The 15,475-nt window shown below is 44.9% G+C and overlaps 1 protein-coding gene across 2 annotated transcripts in view; it reads left to right on the top strand.

The window, feature by feature from the left end:
• The first annotated feature begins 4,964 nt into the window (after positions 1–4,964).
• The window catches only part of UBE3C (ubiquitin protein ligase E3C), a 144,199-nt gene continuing 133,688 nt past the window's right edge, over positions 4,965–15,475 (top strand). The window contains exon 1 of one of the 2 annotated variants that reach the window (XM_075550177.1): positions 4,965–5,159. In XM_075550177.1, the coding sequence (XP_075406292.1) occupies positions 5,148–5,159 (12 nt within the window). In that variant the 5' untranslated portion in view covers positions 4,965–5,147. Of the gene's footprint in view, positions 5,508–15,475 lie in introns of both variants that reach the window. The other variant, XM_075550176.1, reaches the window with a different exon arrangement.

Genomic DNA, 15,475 nt, shown 5'->3' with positions numbered 1-15,475 from the left:
GGATCTCCAGTGGCTGACAAATAGACTTTGGGTCTCCACTCTGCACTTCCCCCTTCATTCACTATGGAATATATATATATATATATATATATATTTGCATGATGCCTTATACCTGGTCCCTTTGGCACCTCGTGATTGCACCAGCTGATGTGCTTCTTCCATGTGGGCTTTATTGCTTCTGAGCTAGATGGCCGCTTGTTCACCTTCAAGACTTTAAGACCCCAGACACTATCTCTTTTGATAGCTGGGCACCATCAGCTTTCTTCACCACATTTACTTGTTCACCCGCTTTGGCTTCAGCAGTTGTGTCAGGAGGGTGAGCATCGTAGAGTGCCAATTTAATAAAAGAAAGTATTCATGCATTGAGGGAGTGCTTGAGTAGAGGCCCAAGGTCCTTCCGCCACCTTAATACTAAATCTATAGACACATAGATTTATTTCCCCATCCTCATATATATATTTGCATGTACATGTCTTTGTCTAGACCTCTATAAATGCCCTTTGACTCCTAGCTCTTTCCTTCATCTCCCTTGACTTTCCTCCTGCCCTACTACCATGCTCTGTCCCCACCTGGGTTACAGCTATACCTCTTCTTTACGTAACCTTACCCTTGATCATTCCCTACCAGGCCTGCCACTCCCCCTCACTACCATTTGGGGTCCCATGTTGTTCCCTTGTCCCCGTGTTTGTTAACACCACTTCCTTACCCCCCCCCCACTTCCCCCTATCCCAAGTCCCCCCGGAACTGTCAGTCCCGTTGTTTTTCCTCCAGATAGTTCATCCAGCCTGTCTTATTTAGACAGACCTGTGGAGACAATAACATGCACGAAAACAAGACAGAGGAAAACAAAGCAACAGTATACAACCAGACAACAAAACAACAACAACAAACCACTGACAGAGAACAAAACAAAACACATCAAGAAAGAAAAGTTTGTAGTTAGTTCAAGGATTGTTTGTTGGCCCTTAGGAGTGTTTTCCAGTCCAGTGTGTTGGGGCACCACGCCCTGGCCCCAAAGTCCACTTTCAGCATTCCCTGGGGACCTCACCACTCCATTCCCTTGCTGTTCCGCTGCACTCCCCCAGTGCTTTGCCTCGGATCACCTCCGCTTTTGAGACATGTTCCGATTTGTCTTTCTTGATAGCTTTATTGTTGCCACCGTAGAACTTCTGATGGGCTCCTTGGGACACTGCTGGATGGTGTTACAGATCGAACTAGCCATTGAGTTCATTTCCAACTCATGGAAGAATTTCTATGGCACATTTGTGGAAGTAAAAAGAAAACTTAGTATAGGTACATAGGTGTGGGGGACGGTGTGGTCACGGTTCCATTTTAAACAGAAAAAGCCTGGATTAATAGCATGATAAGCAGAATAATAGGTCCCCAGTAATGTCTGCATTATAATACCTGGGTCCTGGGAGTGTGGATTTTGCAGATGTGATTAAGTTATGGATTTTGAGATAAAAGACTTATTTTGGATTATCTAGGCAGGCCCAATGTAAAATCAAGGGTCTTTCCTTATAAGAGTGTGGGGGAAGCTTGCCCCTCACACAATCACAGGGTTGGTATGCGCACTTGTACGGTTAAAATATATAAAGATTATAGTAAAGTCATGGAGTGTACGAGAGATAGGAGAGAGTACAATGAAGGAGTCAGACACATTTCATGGTAGCATGCTCACCTCCTGGATGGCCGTGATCTCACCAGCCAGTTCCACGCACAGTGGGGACAGAGAGGGCAAGAGGAGTCCCTTTATTTCTGGCCAAGGCCCATATATACTTAGGGGCATGATTACAGGTCACCACACATCTCAGGAAGGGGCTGTACAATAGGCATAAGCATGACAGGAAAGGGATGAGGTAGGGGTGTACATGTAACAGGAACAAGAGGTACTGGGGGTACACATGTGACAAGATGGGCGGACCTTAGACTCAGTATGGCAGCCTATCCTTTGAGTGGGCTTGACCTCCTTGGGATCTCCTTCGGGGGAACAATCTACTCTCCTTATCAGAAGGGAGTGGGCCCTACTTAGGGGGTATAGACGATACAGTCTGATTGCTCTAGATGGCTGATAAATCCCCAGAGAGAATAACCTCTGACCTACTTTCTTGACCTCAAGTGTATAGTGATTTGACATGTGTAGCAAGCAGCTAGGTTTGGCATATATTTGGAGGAGACAACTTGGGGGAAATCTTCCTGTATTCCATATAAGAGTGAAATAGAACTGCCAATCAGAGGAGGAGATAAAATGATGGAAGCAGAGGACAGAATGATGCCAAGTCAGGAGTCAAGGTGGCATCTGCTTGCCTGCTGTTAGGTGCTATGAAGATGATTCCAACTCATAGCTTCTCTATTGACTTAGTGGCCTTGCCCCGTAGGGGTTATTAGGATGCCATCTTTATGGGAAGAAGCTTTGGTGGCATCGATGGGTTAGGCCACTAACTACAAAGGCAGTAGTTCAAACCCACCTGCTGCTCCAGTAAAGATTTACAAAGCCTCAGAAACCCCACATAGGGTTTTTGAGAGTTAGAATCAAGCTGATGGCAGTGGGTTGTGTTCGGAATCTTTTTGGCTCTGCAGAAACCACGAACCTTTCGGTTAGCAGCCGAGAGTTTATCTGTTGCCATCCCACTTCCTTAGGTAGTCTCTAGAAACCGGGAAAAAGACGAGACAGGTCTTCCCTTAAAGCTTCAGGAAGGAAGGAAGGCAGCCCTTGCTGACAGCTTGTTCCAGCTCAGTGAGACCTAGGTTGGGCTTCCAACCTCCAGAACAATAATTTGTGATGATTAAGTCACCGATTTTGTGGTAATTTGTTACAGCAACAGCAGGAAACCAAGATAAGTAAAACCAACCAAATACACAAGAGTCTCACTGCGGACTTATAGTGACCTTATAAGGCAGAGTCAACTGTCCTGGAACTCATGGTTAATTGCCAGCTCATGGAAGAATTTTTGTGGCGTATTTGTACAAGTAAAAAGAAACCTTAGTGTAGATATGTAGTTTCCTACTTGGAACTATGAGTTTTTAAGACTGCTTTCGGGAGTAAAGGCCCCATCTTTCTCTCTGAGTGGCTGGTGGTTTTGAACTGCTGACCTTGGATCGAACCCTGTTTCAACACATAACCTTAAATCAGTGGTTCTCAACCTTACTAATGCCACGACCCTTTAATACAGTTCCTTATGTTGTGGTGACCCACCAACCGTAAAATTATTTTTGTTACTACTTCATAACTGTCATTTTGCTACTGTTATGAATCAGGTGACCCCTGTGAAAGGGTCATTTGACCTCCAAAGGGGTCGTGACCCACAGGTTGAGAACCAATGCATTTAGTGCTCTAGCTAAAACATCTAAAAGATATGTAGGGCAGATGGGAATTTCCCTTTTACTTTGCATATGTTAATTTTATTTGAATTTTTTATTGTTAACATAAAAAGAAGGAAAACCAGTAACTGGGTTTCCTGGTGAAAGAAACCATTTATCACCTTGCTTTCCTTTCCTCCAAGTTACAAAAGTTTATCTAAAACAATGTATTGCTATTAATTTGGATCCTCAGATAAGCATCTAAAAACAAGAGCTTAAAAATGTTGCTGAAAGCAAACATGCCATATCGTTTATATCAGAATTCAGTTTTGGGGAAAATACAAGAAAGGAAGCAGAAATTAAGAGACCCACCCAACAAAACAATACCCATCCCTACTGAATTGATTCTGAATCATACAGTCCCTATGAGGCAGCATCAACTGCTTCTTTGGGTTTCTGAAGGTGCACGTCTTTACAGGAGCAGTCTCCTCTTTCTCCTAAGGAGTGACTAATGGTCTTGAACAGATAACCCTGCCATGGGAAGCTCCATGTGCTAGCCCACTATGCCAATTTGTTTAGTTTAGCTGCTTTTAGGTTGGTAGTGGCTATAGAATTTGGACTTATCTCTTTCCATGGCCTTCCAATAAAAACATCTATGTGGTTCAACATGTATTTGTCACACTATTATATGACACTTCAGTAAGTGCACAAGTCAATCAGATCCTTATCCTTGAAGCATTTGCAGTCTACAAGCAGGGCTGGCACACAAGGACCTAGCTGGAATAATCTTTTACAGGCAATCGGTCTTAAGGTTAATCAGCACACATGGTTGAATCTTTTACACTCAAATTATTCTTCAAAATGATCATCAGTTTTTCTCCGAGGGAATTTCTATTTTCGAGTCGTTTCAACAATCTTGGGATGTACAGTTCCTTCAGTGACTTTGTTCATCATGTTGTTTAGTCATCCTCCTTACCCATCTCCAAATTATGCTATCACCCTTAACAAAGACTGGGGGGTGGGTCTAATGGGGAATTTGCATATGATTTACATATTTCGTTGTGTCAGCTCATGCCAACTAGGTGCAATAAGGTGTTTCATTCATCAATTGGATGCAGGGGCGGAAATTAGATACCTCTCTTCCATAAAGAGTATTTGGAATTATGTGATCCACACAGAAAGACATTCCTGCCCTTATTTTACAAGGAGAGAATTTAAAAACAGCTTGATAAGTAGTTGGACTGGAACCGAAATGCAAGCCTAATGGATGTTGTTTTCACAAGGCTATTTCACTTTTGTGAGTCCTTCAAAGGGCTGAATACCGAGTGAGGCTGATGTTTTATTTTTCCTGTATGAAATTTGACACCATCTCCGGAGGTCGTTTGAAAGGCAGCGTCAGATCCAAGTTCTTCAGCACAGGACTCCTTAAAAACTTGCCATACACCCCGAAGGAAGGGCTGTGTCCCTCAAGAAGGTGGAACTGCAGCGGCAGCTTCCTTCTTCCGCCCACTCATTTCCGCGGCACCTCCCGTGGCCGCAAAGGTGCGCAGCGTCGCCCGCGAGGGCACCGCGGAAGAGGCCCAAGTTCCGGCCGCGCCGGGCGAGAGCGCGCACGCTCGGGGCGGGGCGCGGCCCCGGCAGCCACCGCTCGGCTTGCGCGACCGGGAGATAGCCGAGTCATCGATGGCGGGGGCGCGCTCGCTCGCCGGGCCGCGGGGCCGCGGACGGGAACTGCAGGCGGCGGCCATCTTCTCTCCCAAGGCGGCTGCTTCCTAGTGCAAGTGCGGGAGTCAACACCCCTTTCCGGGCGCCCTTGGCCTCGGCGGAGAACAGTGGGGGAGACTTGAATGAGGGGGGAGGTGAGGACGAGCCGCATCCTCCAGTGTCACCGTCCCCGGCCCCCTAGTCTTCCCGGCCGCCCCGTCCCCACCCCAGAGGGCAGAGGCTGGGCGGGCAGAGCCCCTGAGGGAGGGTGGGCTCGGGCTCCCGCGGCCTCCGCCGCTGCTGCCTCCACCGGGGGGCCGCGCCGGCCGGCCGGCGGCCCCAGCGCCCCGCTCCGGCGAGCCCCTCCGCCGCTCCCCGGCGGCCCGGGGCAGCTCTCAGGGGTCAGGCTCGCCTCCTAGATGGGCTAAGCGGTAAAGATGTTTAGTTTTGAAGGGGATTTCAAAACCAGGCCCAAGGTGTCCCTTGGAGGAGCGAGTAGGAAGGTAAGAGACCAGCCTTTTTGTATCTTCTCTGCTCTCTGAAGCCTCCTCAGGGAGGCGGAAACGCAGCTCTGGGTGAGCCGCGCCGCGCCGCGCCGCGTTCGGGTCGGCTTTTCGCGGGCGGGGTGGCCCCCGAATCAGGCTGTTTGCGATCGATGCTCTCCCCACCGCCGGCGGCCACTCCGGGGACGCGCGCCCCGCCCGCAGGGGGTGGGGGCCGGCGGCGGCCGGAAGGCGTGCGCCCCGCGGGCCCCGGCGCGGGGCCCGGGCGGCTGCGCGGGGGAGGAGGCGCTCTGCCTTGGTTGCCAAGCGTTGGGTCCGCGCTTCAAGTCGGGATCTAGCGCAAACGGAGCCGCCGCCGGCGTGTGGCTGGCTCTCCCGCAGTTTGGGTTTTGCCGACCACCGGGCCGCTGACAGAACGGATGGCCCGACGGAAGAGCTGACCGCCGGGGTGCCCCGGCGCCGCGTGTCTGGCCCCGGAGTCACTTCCTGAACTTGACCCACAAGGGTTTCGGGGCAGCCGCCACGGGCAGGAGCGGAGTACGACGCTCGTGCAGGCAGAACTTGTTCCCTGCATCCAGGAAGCAAATCCAAGTCAGCCCGAACCTCACGCAACATCGCTGTTTTAAAGCTCTCACACGAAGCGCTCCACGCGTGGTTTCTACGGGTGGGGTGTTTGAGAGGTTTGGTCGAATTCATTTCAGCTGCTTGTTTACCAGAGAACTTTTTAAGGCACTTTAAAGTGCTTTGGCTTAGGATGTTTTGATTAAAATGGACACTTAATAACTCTTGAGTTGGTGTAAGACCCTGAGTAGATGGATAATTGAGCCCCAGTAGGAATATACTTTAAAATAAGTGTGCCGTGAAGGTGTGTGTGTGATGATTGGCTGGGGGTAGGTAATGGAACCTGGCTGGGGAGTTGGGAATGAAACATGCTGGCAGTTTTGAAGTTTGTATGATGGTGACTGGATTCTTCATGTATTCATGCTCCACCGTGCCTCATCCACTCAGTGGGCTTGAACTAGATGGAGTCAGAAGGTAGCTTGTGTTAGTAGGAGCCAGGTACTGTTGGCAGAGGTGACAGAGACTGATATTTAAGGGCTGATGAGTTCTTGAAAAGTTAAGTGGAATCCAAGGGTCATTATAGTTGGAAGAGTCTTTGTGATAACTCCAAGGCCCAATCACTGCACTTTATAGTTTGGAAAGGAGATCACAAGAAGTGGAGTGACTGTCAATTCACACTGCATGTTAGTGGCCGGTTACCAACTTAGAATCTGTGTCACTGTGCTTATGTAAGATCTTGTCACTTGTGTAACAGACATGCCATGAAACTAAGGGTGAAGATCCTTCTTTTCCACCAAGTAATTCATCTTTGTTCTGAAGAAAGTAGTTATATACTGTTAAAAAAAAATCTCAAGGGGAGACAGCACATCTTGTTTTTCTTTTAAACATGCAAATAATTTTGCTTTTTTACTTTTTTATGATATATACAGATTCCCCCCTCTGTCCCAAAGTAGGACATTTCCATGAAACCCTTCATAGGCCAAAATGGTGTCATGGTGTCAAGCAAAGAAGCAATTCCATTCATTTATAAGGGAAAAGTTTTGAGTATTTCTAGACTCCCCCAAAGTAACTCACCAAATCACACATAAAACCTAAAATCACACTAATATACGAGGGGGTTTAAAAAAGTTTGTGGAAAAATGGAACAAACACCCTGTTTCCTCAATGGCACACAGGATAGCAAACAGTAAAGGCAAGTTTTGCCTTTCATCTTTTTTCTTAAAATTGAAAGTCCCTTTGGGTTTCTTTGGCTTTGTGGAAACATACTTAAAGAGGTCTTTTGTAAAAGCTGAGGGGTTTATAAGGCAAGCTTTCAAAAGCTAGTGTACAGTGAAAACCAAACAACTCACTGCCATCGAGTCGATTCTGACTCAGTGACCTTAGGACAGAGTAGAACTGTCCCTGTAGCTGTAGGTTTCTGAGACTGTAACTCAGAGGTTCTCAACCTGTGGGTTGCAAACCTTTTGGGGGTTCAAACGACCCTTACACAGGGGTTGCCTGATTCATAACAGTAGCAAAATGACAGTTATGAAGTAGCAGCAACAAAAATAATTATGGTTGGGGGTCACCACACATGAGGAACTGTATTAATGGGTCTCGGCCTTAGGAAGGTTGAAATCCACTGTTGTAATTCTTCACAGGAGTAGAAAGTCTCATCTTTCTCCTACAGAGCTGCTGGTGGTTTTGAACTGCTGACCTTGTGGTTAAGCAGTCCAACATGTAACCACTATACAGTGAAGTTCACAAATCTTAAGCATACATGTTCTAGATCAGCTTATCTAAAAGAGTTTGAGAATGATATTCTTGATACAAAAGATACTGAGGATACCAGTGAAACGAGATGGGGGAAGCCAGATAAAGCCAGGGAAAAGGCTAAGCAAGGATGTCTTAGCTTGAGAATAGCCTGATCCTCCCAGGCAACTCCGAGTCTGGTTGATGCCCTAGAGTTGCTCTCCAGTGTGGGCTAGTCCTCAGTTACAGGCTGCCCCAGGTGAGGTTGGGGTGAACATGGAAAGTACATAGCCAAGGACCGTTCTTCAGAGAGGGTGGCAGCCATCTTGCAGCAGCTGGGGGATGGGTGCACTGGCCTGGTAAAGGGATCAGTGGGCTTCAACATCTGAAGGGTAAGGTTTCTTCCCTGGGTACACATCCTTGTGATCCCATCAACCCCAAACCGCGCCGGTGCCATCCAGTCCATCTCAATTCCTAGCGCCCCTGGAAGGCAGAGTAGAAGTGCTTGTGGGCTTTCAGGGCTATAGACGGCCATCTCTCTCCCATGGAACAGCTGGAGGACCTCTTGGTTGGCAGCCAGCTGCTTCAGCTCTATGCCCCAAGGCTCTCTTGTGACTCACCATTAGTAATAGACCACTGCTCTGGAGTCAGTTCTGACACATAGTGACCCAATACGACAGAGGAAAACGGTTCCTTAGGATTTCAGAGACTGCAGAGCTTTAAGGGAGCAGAAAGTCTTATCTTTCTCACGGGGAGCAGCTGGTCGGTTTGAACTTTGAACTCCTGCCCTTGAGGTAGCAGCCCAATTGCTTAACCCAATATGTCACCAGGATTCCTTTTGTGACCAGGATTCACACCAAAAAATAAAGACTCTTTGCAGTGTCCTATAATACTCGCTTTACAATAAATACTCTCCTTCAAAGGTGATTGCAATTGCCATACCCCCCCCCCCCCCCCAACAAAACCAAACTCATACAACCAAATCCACTGCCACTAAGTTGAATCTAACTCAGAGCAGTCTCATACAGGGTTTCTGAGCCTGTAAATCTGGACTGGAGCAGACAGCCTCATCTTCTACAGAGATTAGTTTTATCTGTTGCTATAGTTTGATGGTGATTGTTTTTAAATCTGGCCATTTTGGTTTGGCATTATTCAATCCGTATAGCAATCCACCCGTATTGTCTGTGATAGTGCTTCTTTTTCATTGTTTTGTAGGAACCCTGGTGGTGTGGCGGTTAAATCGCTTGGCTACTACTACCCAACAAGTTGGCAAGAGAAAGATGAGGCAGTCTGCTCTCCATTAAAGATGTACTCACTGCTGTCAAGTCGATTCTGACTCATAGCAACCCCGTCGAGCAGTTCTACTTGTCCTAGAGTTGCCATGACGCAGAACCAGCTCATTGGCAATGGGATTGATTTAAGGGGCCTTGGTGGCATGGAAGCTCAGTGCTGGCTGCTGACCAAAGGTTGCTGGTTTGAGTCTATTAGCCACTCTCCTGGAGAAAGATGTGATAATCCACTTTCTTAGAGATTTATTATCCTCCAAGGCAGTTCTTTTTTGTCCTAAAGGGTCATTATGAGTTGGAATTAACTCAATGGATGTGATTTGATTTTAGTAGTGTATGAGAATACTGTCATTTATCTTATTTCTTATAGAAGTTTGTGCCACCTTTTGGTGGACATATAAGTATACTTTCTTATGCTTAGTCTTAAGTTACGTGTCTATTTAACTCCAGTGTGTACTGTAAAGCATTTTTTTGCTTGTGCTTTAGAAATAGCATGAATTTCCATTGCTCTACCTTCTTGCCAGTACTTAAAAAAGCAAACAAACCCCAAACATTGTTTATTGTGGATTGGGTGAAGAGCTACAGAGCAGATAATCAGTTTTACACTTAACAATCCACACACATTTTGTTCCAGCTTATATATTGCATTTCCCTCAATGTACTGTGTTAGTCCGAGTAGAGAAACAAATCCATAGAAACTCATGTATCTAAGAAAGTATTTTATATAAAGGACAGTTGTATATTAAGAAAGCATCCCAACCCAGTCCAGTCCAAGTCTGATATTAGCATATGTCTGATACCAATCTGTAACGTCCTCTTCAGACTCAGAAAACACATGCAATGACGCCGAATGCAGGATGATCACAGGCCAGGGGGTAGAAATTCTGTGGGTCCAGTGGTGTTGTAAGCATCTCAGCGCCGGCAGGGGTCTCTGCGTGCCTTCTGTGGCTTCAGAGGGCTATTTGCATCAGGGTAGTTCCATGTGTCTTGTCAGCTGCAATAGTCTCCCAGGGAGTGTCTCCTGCCTCCAAGTAGGAAAATCCAAGAGTTCCAAGAATCCTCAAGAGAAGGCCATGCCCACACAGGCCTCATTGGGTATGATCCGGTTGACAGACTAGACTCCACCCCTACACTCTCAATCCTCAAATTGACAAACGATTATGAAACTACCACAGTACTAGTTTTTTTAATCATTTTATTGGGGGGCTAATACAAATATCCTGACAATCCATCATTCAATTGTACATATGTTGCCATCAACATTTTCAAAACATTTTGTTTCTACTTGAGCGCTTGGTATCAGCTCCTCTCTTTTCCAATGTACTATTTTTTAGCCCTCTCCATGTTTCCTATTCCTAATCCCATGTCTCTTCCTTATCTAACTGCTTATACTTTGTCCTTGGGTAAATGCTGCTTTTTTTTTTTTTAATCTCAAATGACTTCTAGCACACTAGTGAGTTCAATTCCAGAACTGAGGGGCGACTAACAGCCATTGTCTTCCTAATTCTACCCAGCTTTGTCTCTTATGATGTTGAGTTTGGTTCCATACCTCCCCCCAAGACTTGCCATTTCAAGTCCTTTAAATGAGTGCAGTTCTGGTGAGGACAAGTGATCGTTGATGGGGACTTTCATTTTAAGTTTCCTGACAACAATCAATGATGTTGAACAATTGCCAAGTCTAAACCAAACTCACTGCCATTGAGTCCACACCGACTCAAAGTGACTCTCGGACAGAGTAGAGCTGCCTCATAGGATTTCCGAGACTGTAAATGTTTGTAGGAGCTTTGGTAGGCAGCTTCCAGTCATGCTTTTGCGAGAGTTTCCTTTGCCCATCCATGCCCTTTTTAAACTTGGTCTCTCAGTGACTCCTTGGACACCATTTCACACTTGTCTTGGTAGTCTCCTTCATCCAGATGACGTGCTTGCGTCTTTGTCTCTTTTAAGACTTAATATTCTCTTTAAATTATATTCATGATGGCATATCTTTTGTACCCTAAAATATACCCTAACTCTGGTGCTCAGAGGGCCCTAGAATTGATCTTGTGAGCTTTTATTTCTTTTTTTGATAAGAGCAATTGAATATTATTATTATTAAAAGATCATTTTAATGGGGGCTCTTACAACTCTTGTTACAATCCATACATTAGTTGTATCAGACATATATTGCCATTCTTTTCTAGACATTTACTTTCCATTGAGCCCTTGGGATCAGCTCTTTTCTCCCCTACCTCCCCGCTTGATAGATTATAAATTGTTGTTATTTTCATATCTCACACCGAATGCTGCCTCCCTTCCTCTCCAGATTCTGTTGTTCGTCCCCCTGGAGGGGAGTGTGTGGTTTTGTGCCATTCGTTGAGATCAGTTCCCCCTTCCTCCCATCCTCTCCCCACCTTCTCCCTACCCTTTTGATATTGCTCTACCCATTCTGTTCCTGGATTCCATGTGTTGTGACCTTTAACTCTTGTCTATACCTATGTACATGTTCCAGTCCAGTCCAGAGTAGGAAGCAGCACTGGGGTCATGACAGTGAGGGGTGAGGAAGCCTCAAGGAACCGGAGGAATATTGTCTGTTTTCGTTGCTGCTATACTGCACCGTGATTGAATCATCCCTTCCCTGCAACACTTCTGTGGGGGGATGTTCCATTGTCTACAGATGGGCTGTGGGTCTCTGCTCTGACGTGCCTCGTTCTCAACATGTTTTTGTTTGTTATGAATCTTCTGATGTCTGTTACCTGGTCTCCTGATGACACCTCATGATCACCAGCTGGTGTGTTTCTTCCATATGGACTTGTTGCTTCACTGTTGGATGGCTGATTGTGTAACGTCAAGCCTTTAAGACCTCAGATGCTTTATCTTTTAATAGCCAGACACCATCTGCTTTCTTCACATTTGCTTATGTACCCATTTTGTCCTCAGCAATCATGTGTGTCGGGGGTGGGGTGGGGTGGTGGTATCGGTGCTGTTTGTGAGCTTTTCTAATCTGCAGTAGTTTATGTACCCCAATCATTGTCTCTACTTCTGGAGTCCAACCTGAGAATATCAGTTTTATGAGGAATTTCTTTTGTTTTCCACCTTTGATAATTAGCTGCATTTCAATGAACTTGTTGGTAGGAGCCCTTGGAGACATAATGGTCATGCCTTAGGCTGCTAGCTGCTACTCAAAGATCAGTTCCGAACCACCCAGCTGCTCTGTTGGGAAAAAGACTGGGCTTTTTATTCTTGAACAGAGTTATAATCTCAGCAATTCACAGGGGTAGTTCTACCGTGTGGTATCGCTGTGTGTCAGCAGCAACTCCATGGCAGTGAGTTTTGTTTTGGATATCATCAATAGCCTCGCCCGGATGATTTGTTCTTGTCTTTGTCCTGTTTGAGACTTAGTAAAGGAGTCTTTATAAAAGATACTTGATCTTGGGTCTTTTCCCCTAGAACAGTGTGAGGCACCTATCTTAAGCAGTCTGACACTTAACCCGCTACACCACCAGAGTGCCTTTTCCTTAATTTTCTAAGTTCCTTTCTTTACTGAAAAACAAAACAAAAAACCAGACAAACATATAAGGGTGGGTGTGGATATATAAAGTTGCAGGTAGGCAGGAATAATTGTAAAATTATTTTGCAAGTTTCCATAGTTGATATAAAAGTAGCAGTAGAATAATGATCTCTTTAGTCTTGGCTTAAATTTTGGACAGTTTTAGGTTTACATAAAATTGATCAGGTAGGGGAACTTATTACAAGGATCTACATGTGACCTCCACCTTGAGGTTGGACAACAGAAAAGTGTGTGAAGGGAGACGTCGGACAGGGCAAGATATGACAAAATAATAATTTATAACTTATCAAGGGTTCATGAGGGAGGGAGAGCATGGAGGGAGGGGAAATGAGCTGATATCAAGGGCTCAAATAGAAAGCAAATGTTTTGAGAATGATGAGGGCAACAAATGTACAAACGTGCTTGACACAAAATGGATGTATGTATGGGTTGTGATAAGAGGTATATGAGCCCCCAATAAAATGATTTTAAAAAATTGATCGGGTATTACATTTTTCTTAAATATCCTCTCTCCCTCCTACCCAATTGTCCCTGTAAATAACGTTCTTGAATAGTGTGGTACATTGTTAACAGAATATAAACCAGTATTGACACATTGTTATTAACTACATGGTTCACAGTAGAAGTCATTCATTGTGTTGTACAGTTCTGTGAATTTTAACAAATGCACAGTACCATATGATTATAGCAACATGCAGAATCCCTTGTGCTCTGCCTATTAATCTGCCACCCATCTCCTAAACCCCTGGCAACATATCTTTTTATTGTTTCTATAGCTTTACTTTTTCTAGAATATTACCTATACTCACTTCTTACTTAACATGGTTAGGTGCCAAAGACTAGCTTGTTATTCAGAAATTGGCATTATAGGTAAATGGACGATGACCACATCAGATCATAAGTGGAAGGTAATTATATCATTTCATAATTGCCAGATTATATCTTTACCTAACTGCCAACCTACTGAGAATCATGGCCCAGCCACGTTAACACATAACCTTAACCACGAGAGCCAAGATCTTGCCTCACACCATGACATTCATTACTGCCAGACATTTGTTGTTAATGTGCAAAATAGTCGGTACATTTTTTGGTTACTATTTACTACATTTGTAAATGCAAAATGTCAGCTAATGCGATAGTCGATAAATGAGGACTAGGTGCAGATGAAATTCTACAGCCTTTTTAGGAGCCCTAATAGGGCAGTGATAAAGTGCTCCTCTACTAACTGAAAGTTCAGGATTCACTTCCATCCACCACTCTGGAAGATGGATGAGGCAGTTGGTTTCCAGAGAGATTTATTTACAGCCTGGAAATTCCTGTGGGGTAGTTTCTCTGTATCCTACAGGGTTCTTATGAGTTGTAATTGACTCCACCTGCCATGAGGCTTGGGGAATGATGTACACATTTTCATATGCTTAGTTGAAATTTGTAGACAAGGTGTCTGCTCAGAACATTTTGGAATCGTGTTATTTGTTCTGATCTTTTGCTTTTGGAATGTGGTTGTTAGTTTATTTTTATTATTAAAAATGCTTTTATTGAGGGCTCTTACATCTCTATCACAATCCATACATTCCTCCAGTGTGTCAAGCACATTTGCACATATGCCACCATCATTTTCAAAGCATTCTCTTCCCACTTGAACCTCTGATATCAGTTCCCCATATCTTCCCCCTCCCCCACTCGCTGTCCTTCATGAACACTTGATAAGTTATGGATTATTTTTTTTCCATATCTTACAGCGTCCTCTGTTGCCCCTCACACACTTTTCCATTATTCGTCCCCCTGGGAGGTGGTTCTATGTTGATCTTGTGATGGGTTTTCCCTTTCTCCCCCCACCTTCCCTTAATCCTCCTGGTATCTCTACTCTCCTTGTTGGCCCTGAGGGGTTTATCTATCCTGGATTCCCTGTGTTTCCGGCTCTTATCTGTAGCAGTGTGCATGCTCTGGTCTAATCCGGTTTGGTAGGTAGATTTGAGGTCATATGTTAAGAATTAAGGATTCAGATGGACTTTGGGCCTCAACTCAAGTACTCCCTTAACACAAGAACATTTTGTTCTAACTATCTGGCATTCTGTGATGCTCACCTTCCTGACACAATTGCTCAAGACTAAATGGGTGCATAAGCAAATGTGAAGAAAGCTGATGGTGCCAGGCTGTCAAAAGATACAGTGTCTGGGGTCTTAAAGGCTTGAAGGTAAATAAGCTGCCATCTAGCTCAGAAGCAATAAAGCCCACATGGAAGAAGCCTGTGTGATCATAAGGTGTCAATGGGATAAGGTATAAGACATCTAAGACCCAGAATAAAACCATACCCAAGGTGAATGGGTGTGGGGCATGGAATGGAGACCCAATGCCCATCTGTAGACAATTGAACCTCCCCTCAGAGGGTTATGGAAGAGACGAGCCAGTCGGTACAGTATAGCACCGATGAAAGACACAACTTTCCTTTAGCTCTTTGGTGTTAGTTTATTTTTTGTTGAATTTTGAGAGATTTTTGGTGTATTTTGGATACAAGTCCTTGATCAGATAGGTGGTTTGCATATATTTTCTTCCAGTCTTTGGCATGTCGTTTTATTCTCTTAACACTGCCTTTTGCAGAGCAGAATGTTTAATTTTTAAAAATCATTTTATTAGGGGCTCATACAGCTCCTATCACAATCCATACATATATCAATTGTGTAAAGTATATTTGTACATTCATTGCCCTCGTCATTCTTAAAACATTTGCTCTCCACCCAAGCCCCTGGCATCAGGTCCTCATTTTTTCCCTCCCTCCCTCCTCCCTCCTCCCTCATGAACCCTTGATAATTTATAAATTATTATTTTGTCATATCTTGCCA

Source organism: Tenrec ecaudatus, chromosome 5, assembly GCF_050624435.1.
Source record: "Tenrec ecaudatus isolate mTenEca1 chromosome 5, mTenEca1.hap1, whole genome shotgun sequence".
Taxonomy (NCBI): Eukaryota; Metazoa; Chordata; class Mammalia; order Afrosoricida; family Tenrecidae; genus Tenrec; species Tenrec ecaudatus.
Note: the sequence above shows the minus strand (reverse complement) of the source record. Positions and strands in the feature narration are given on the sequence as shown.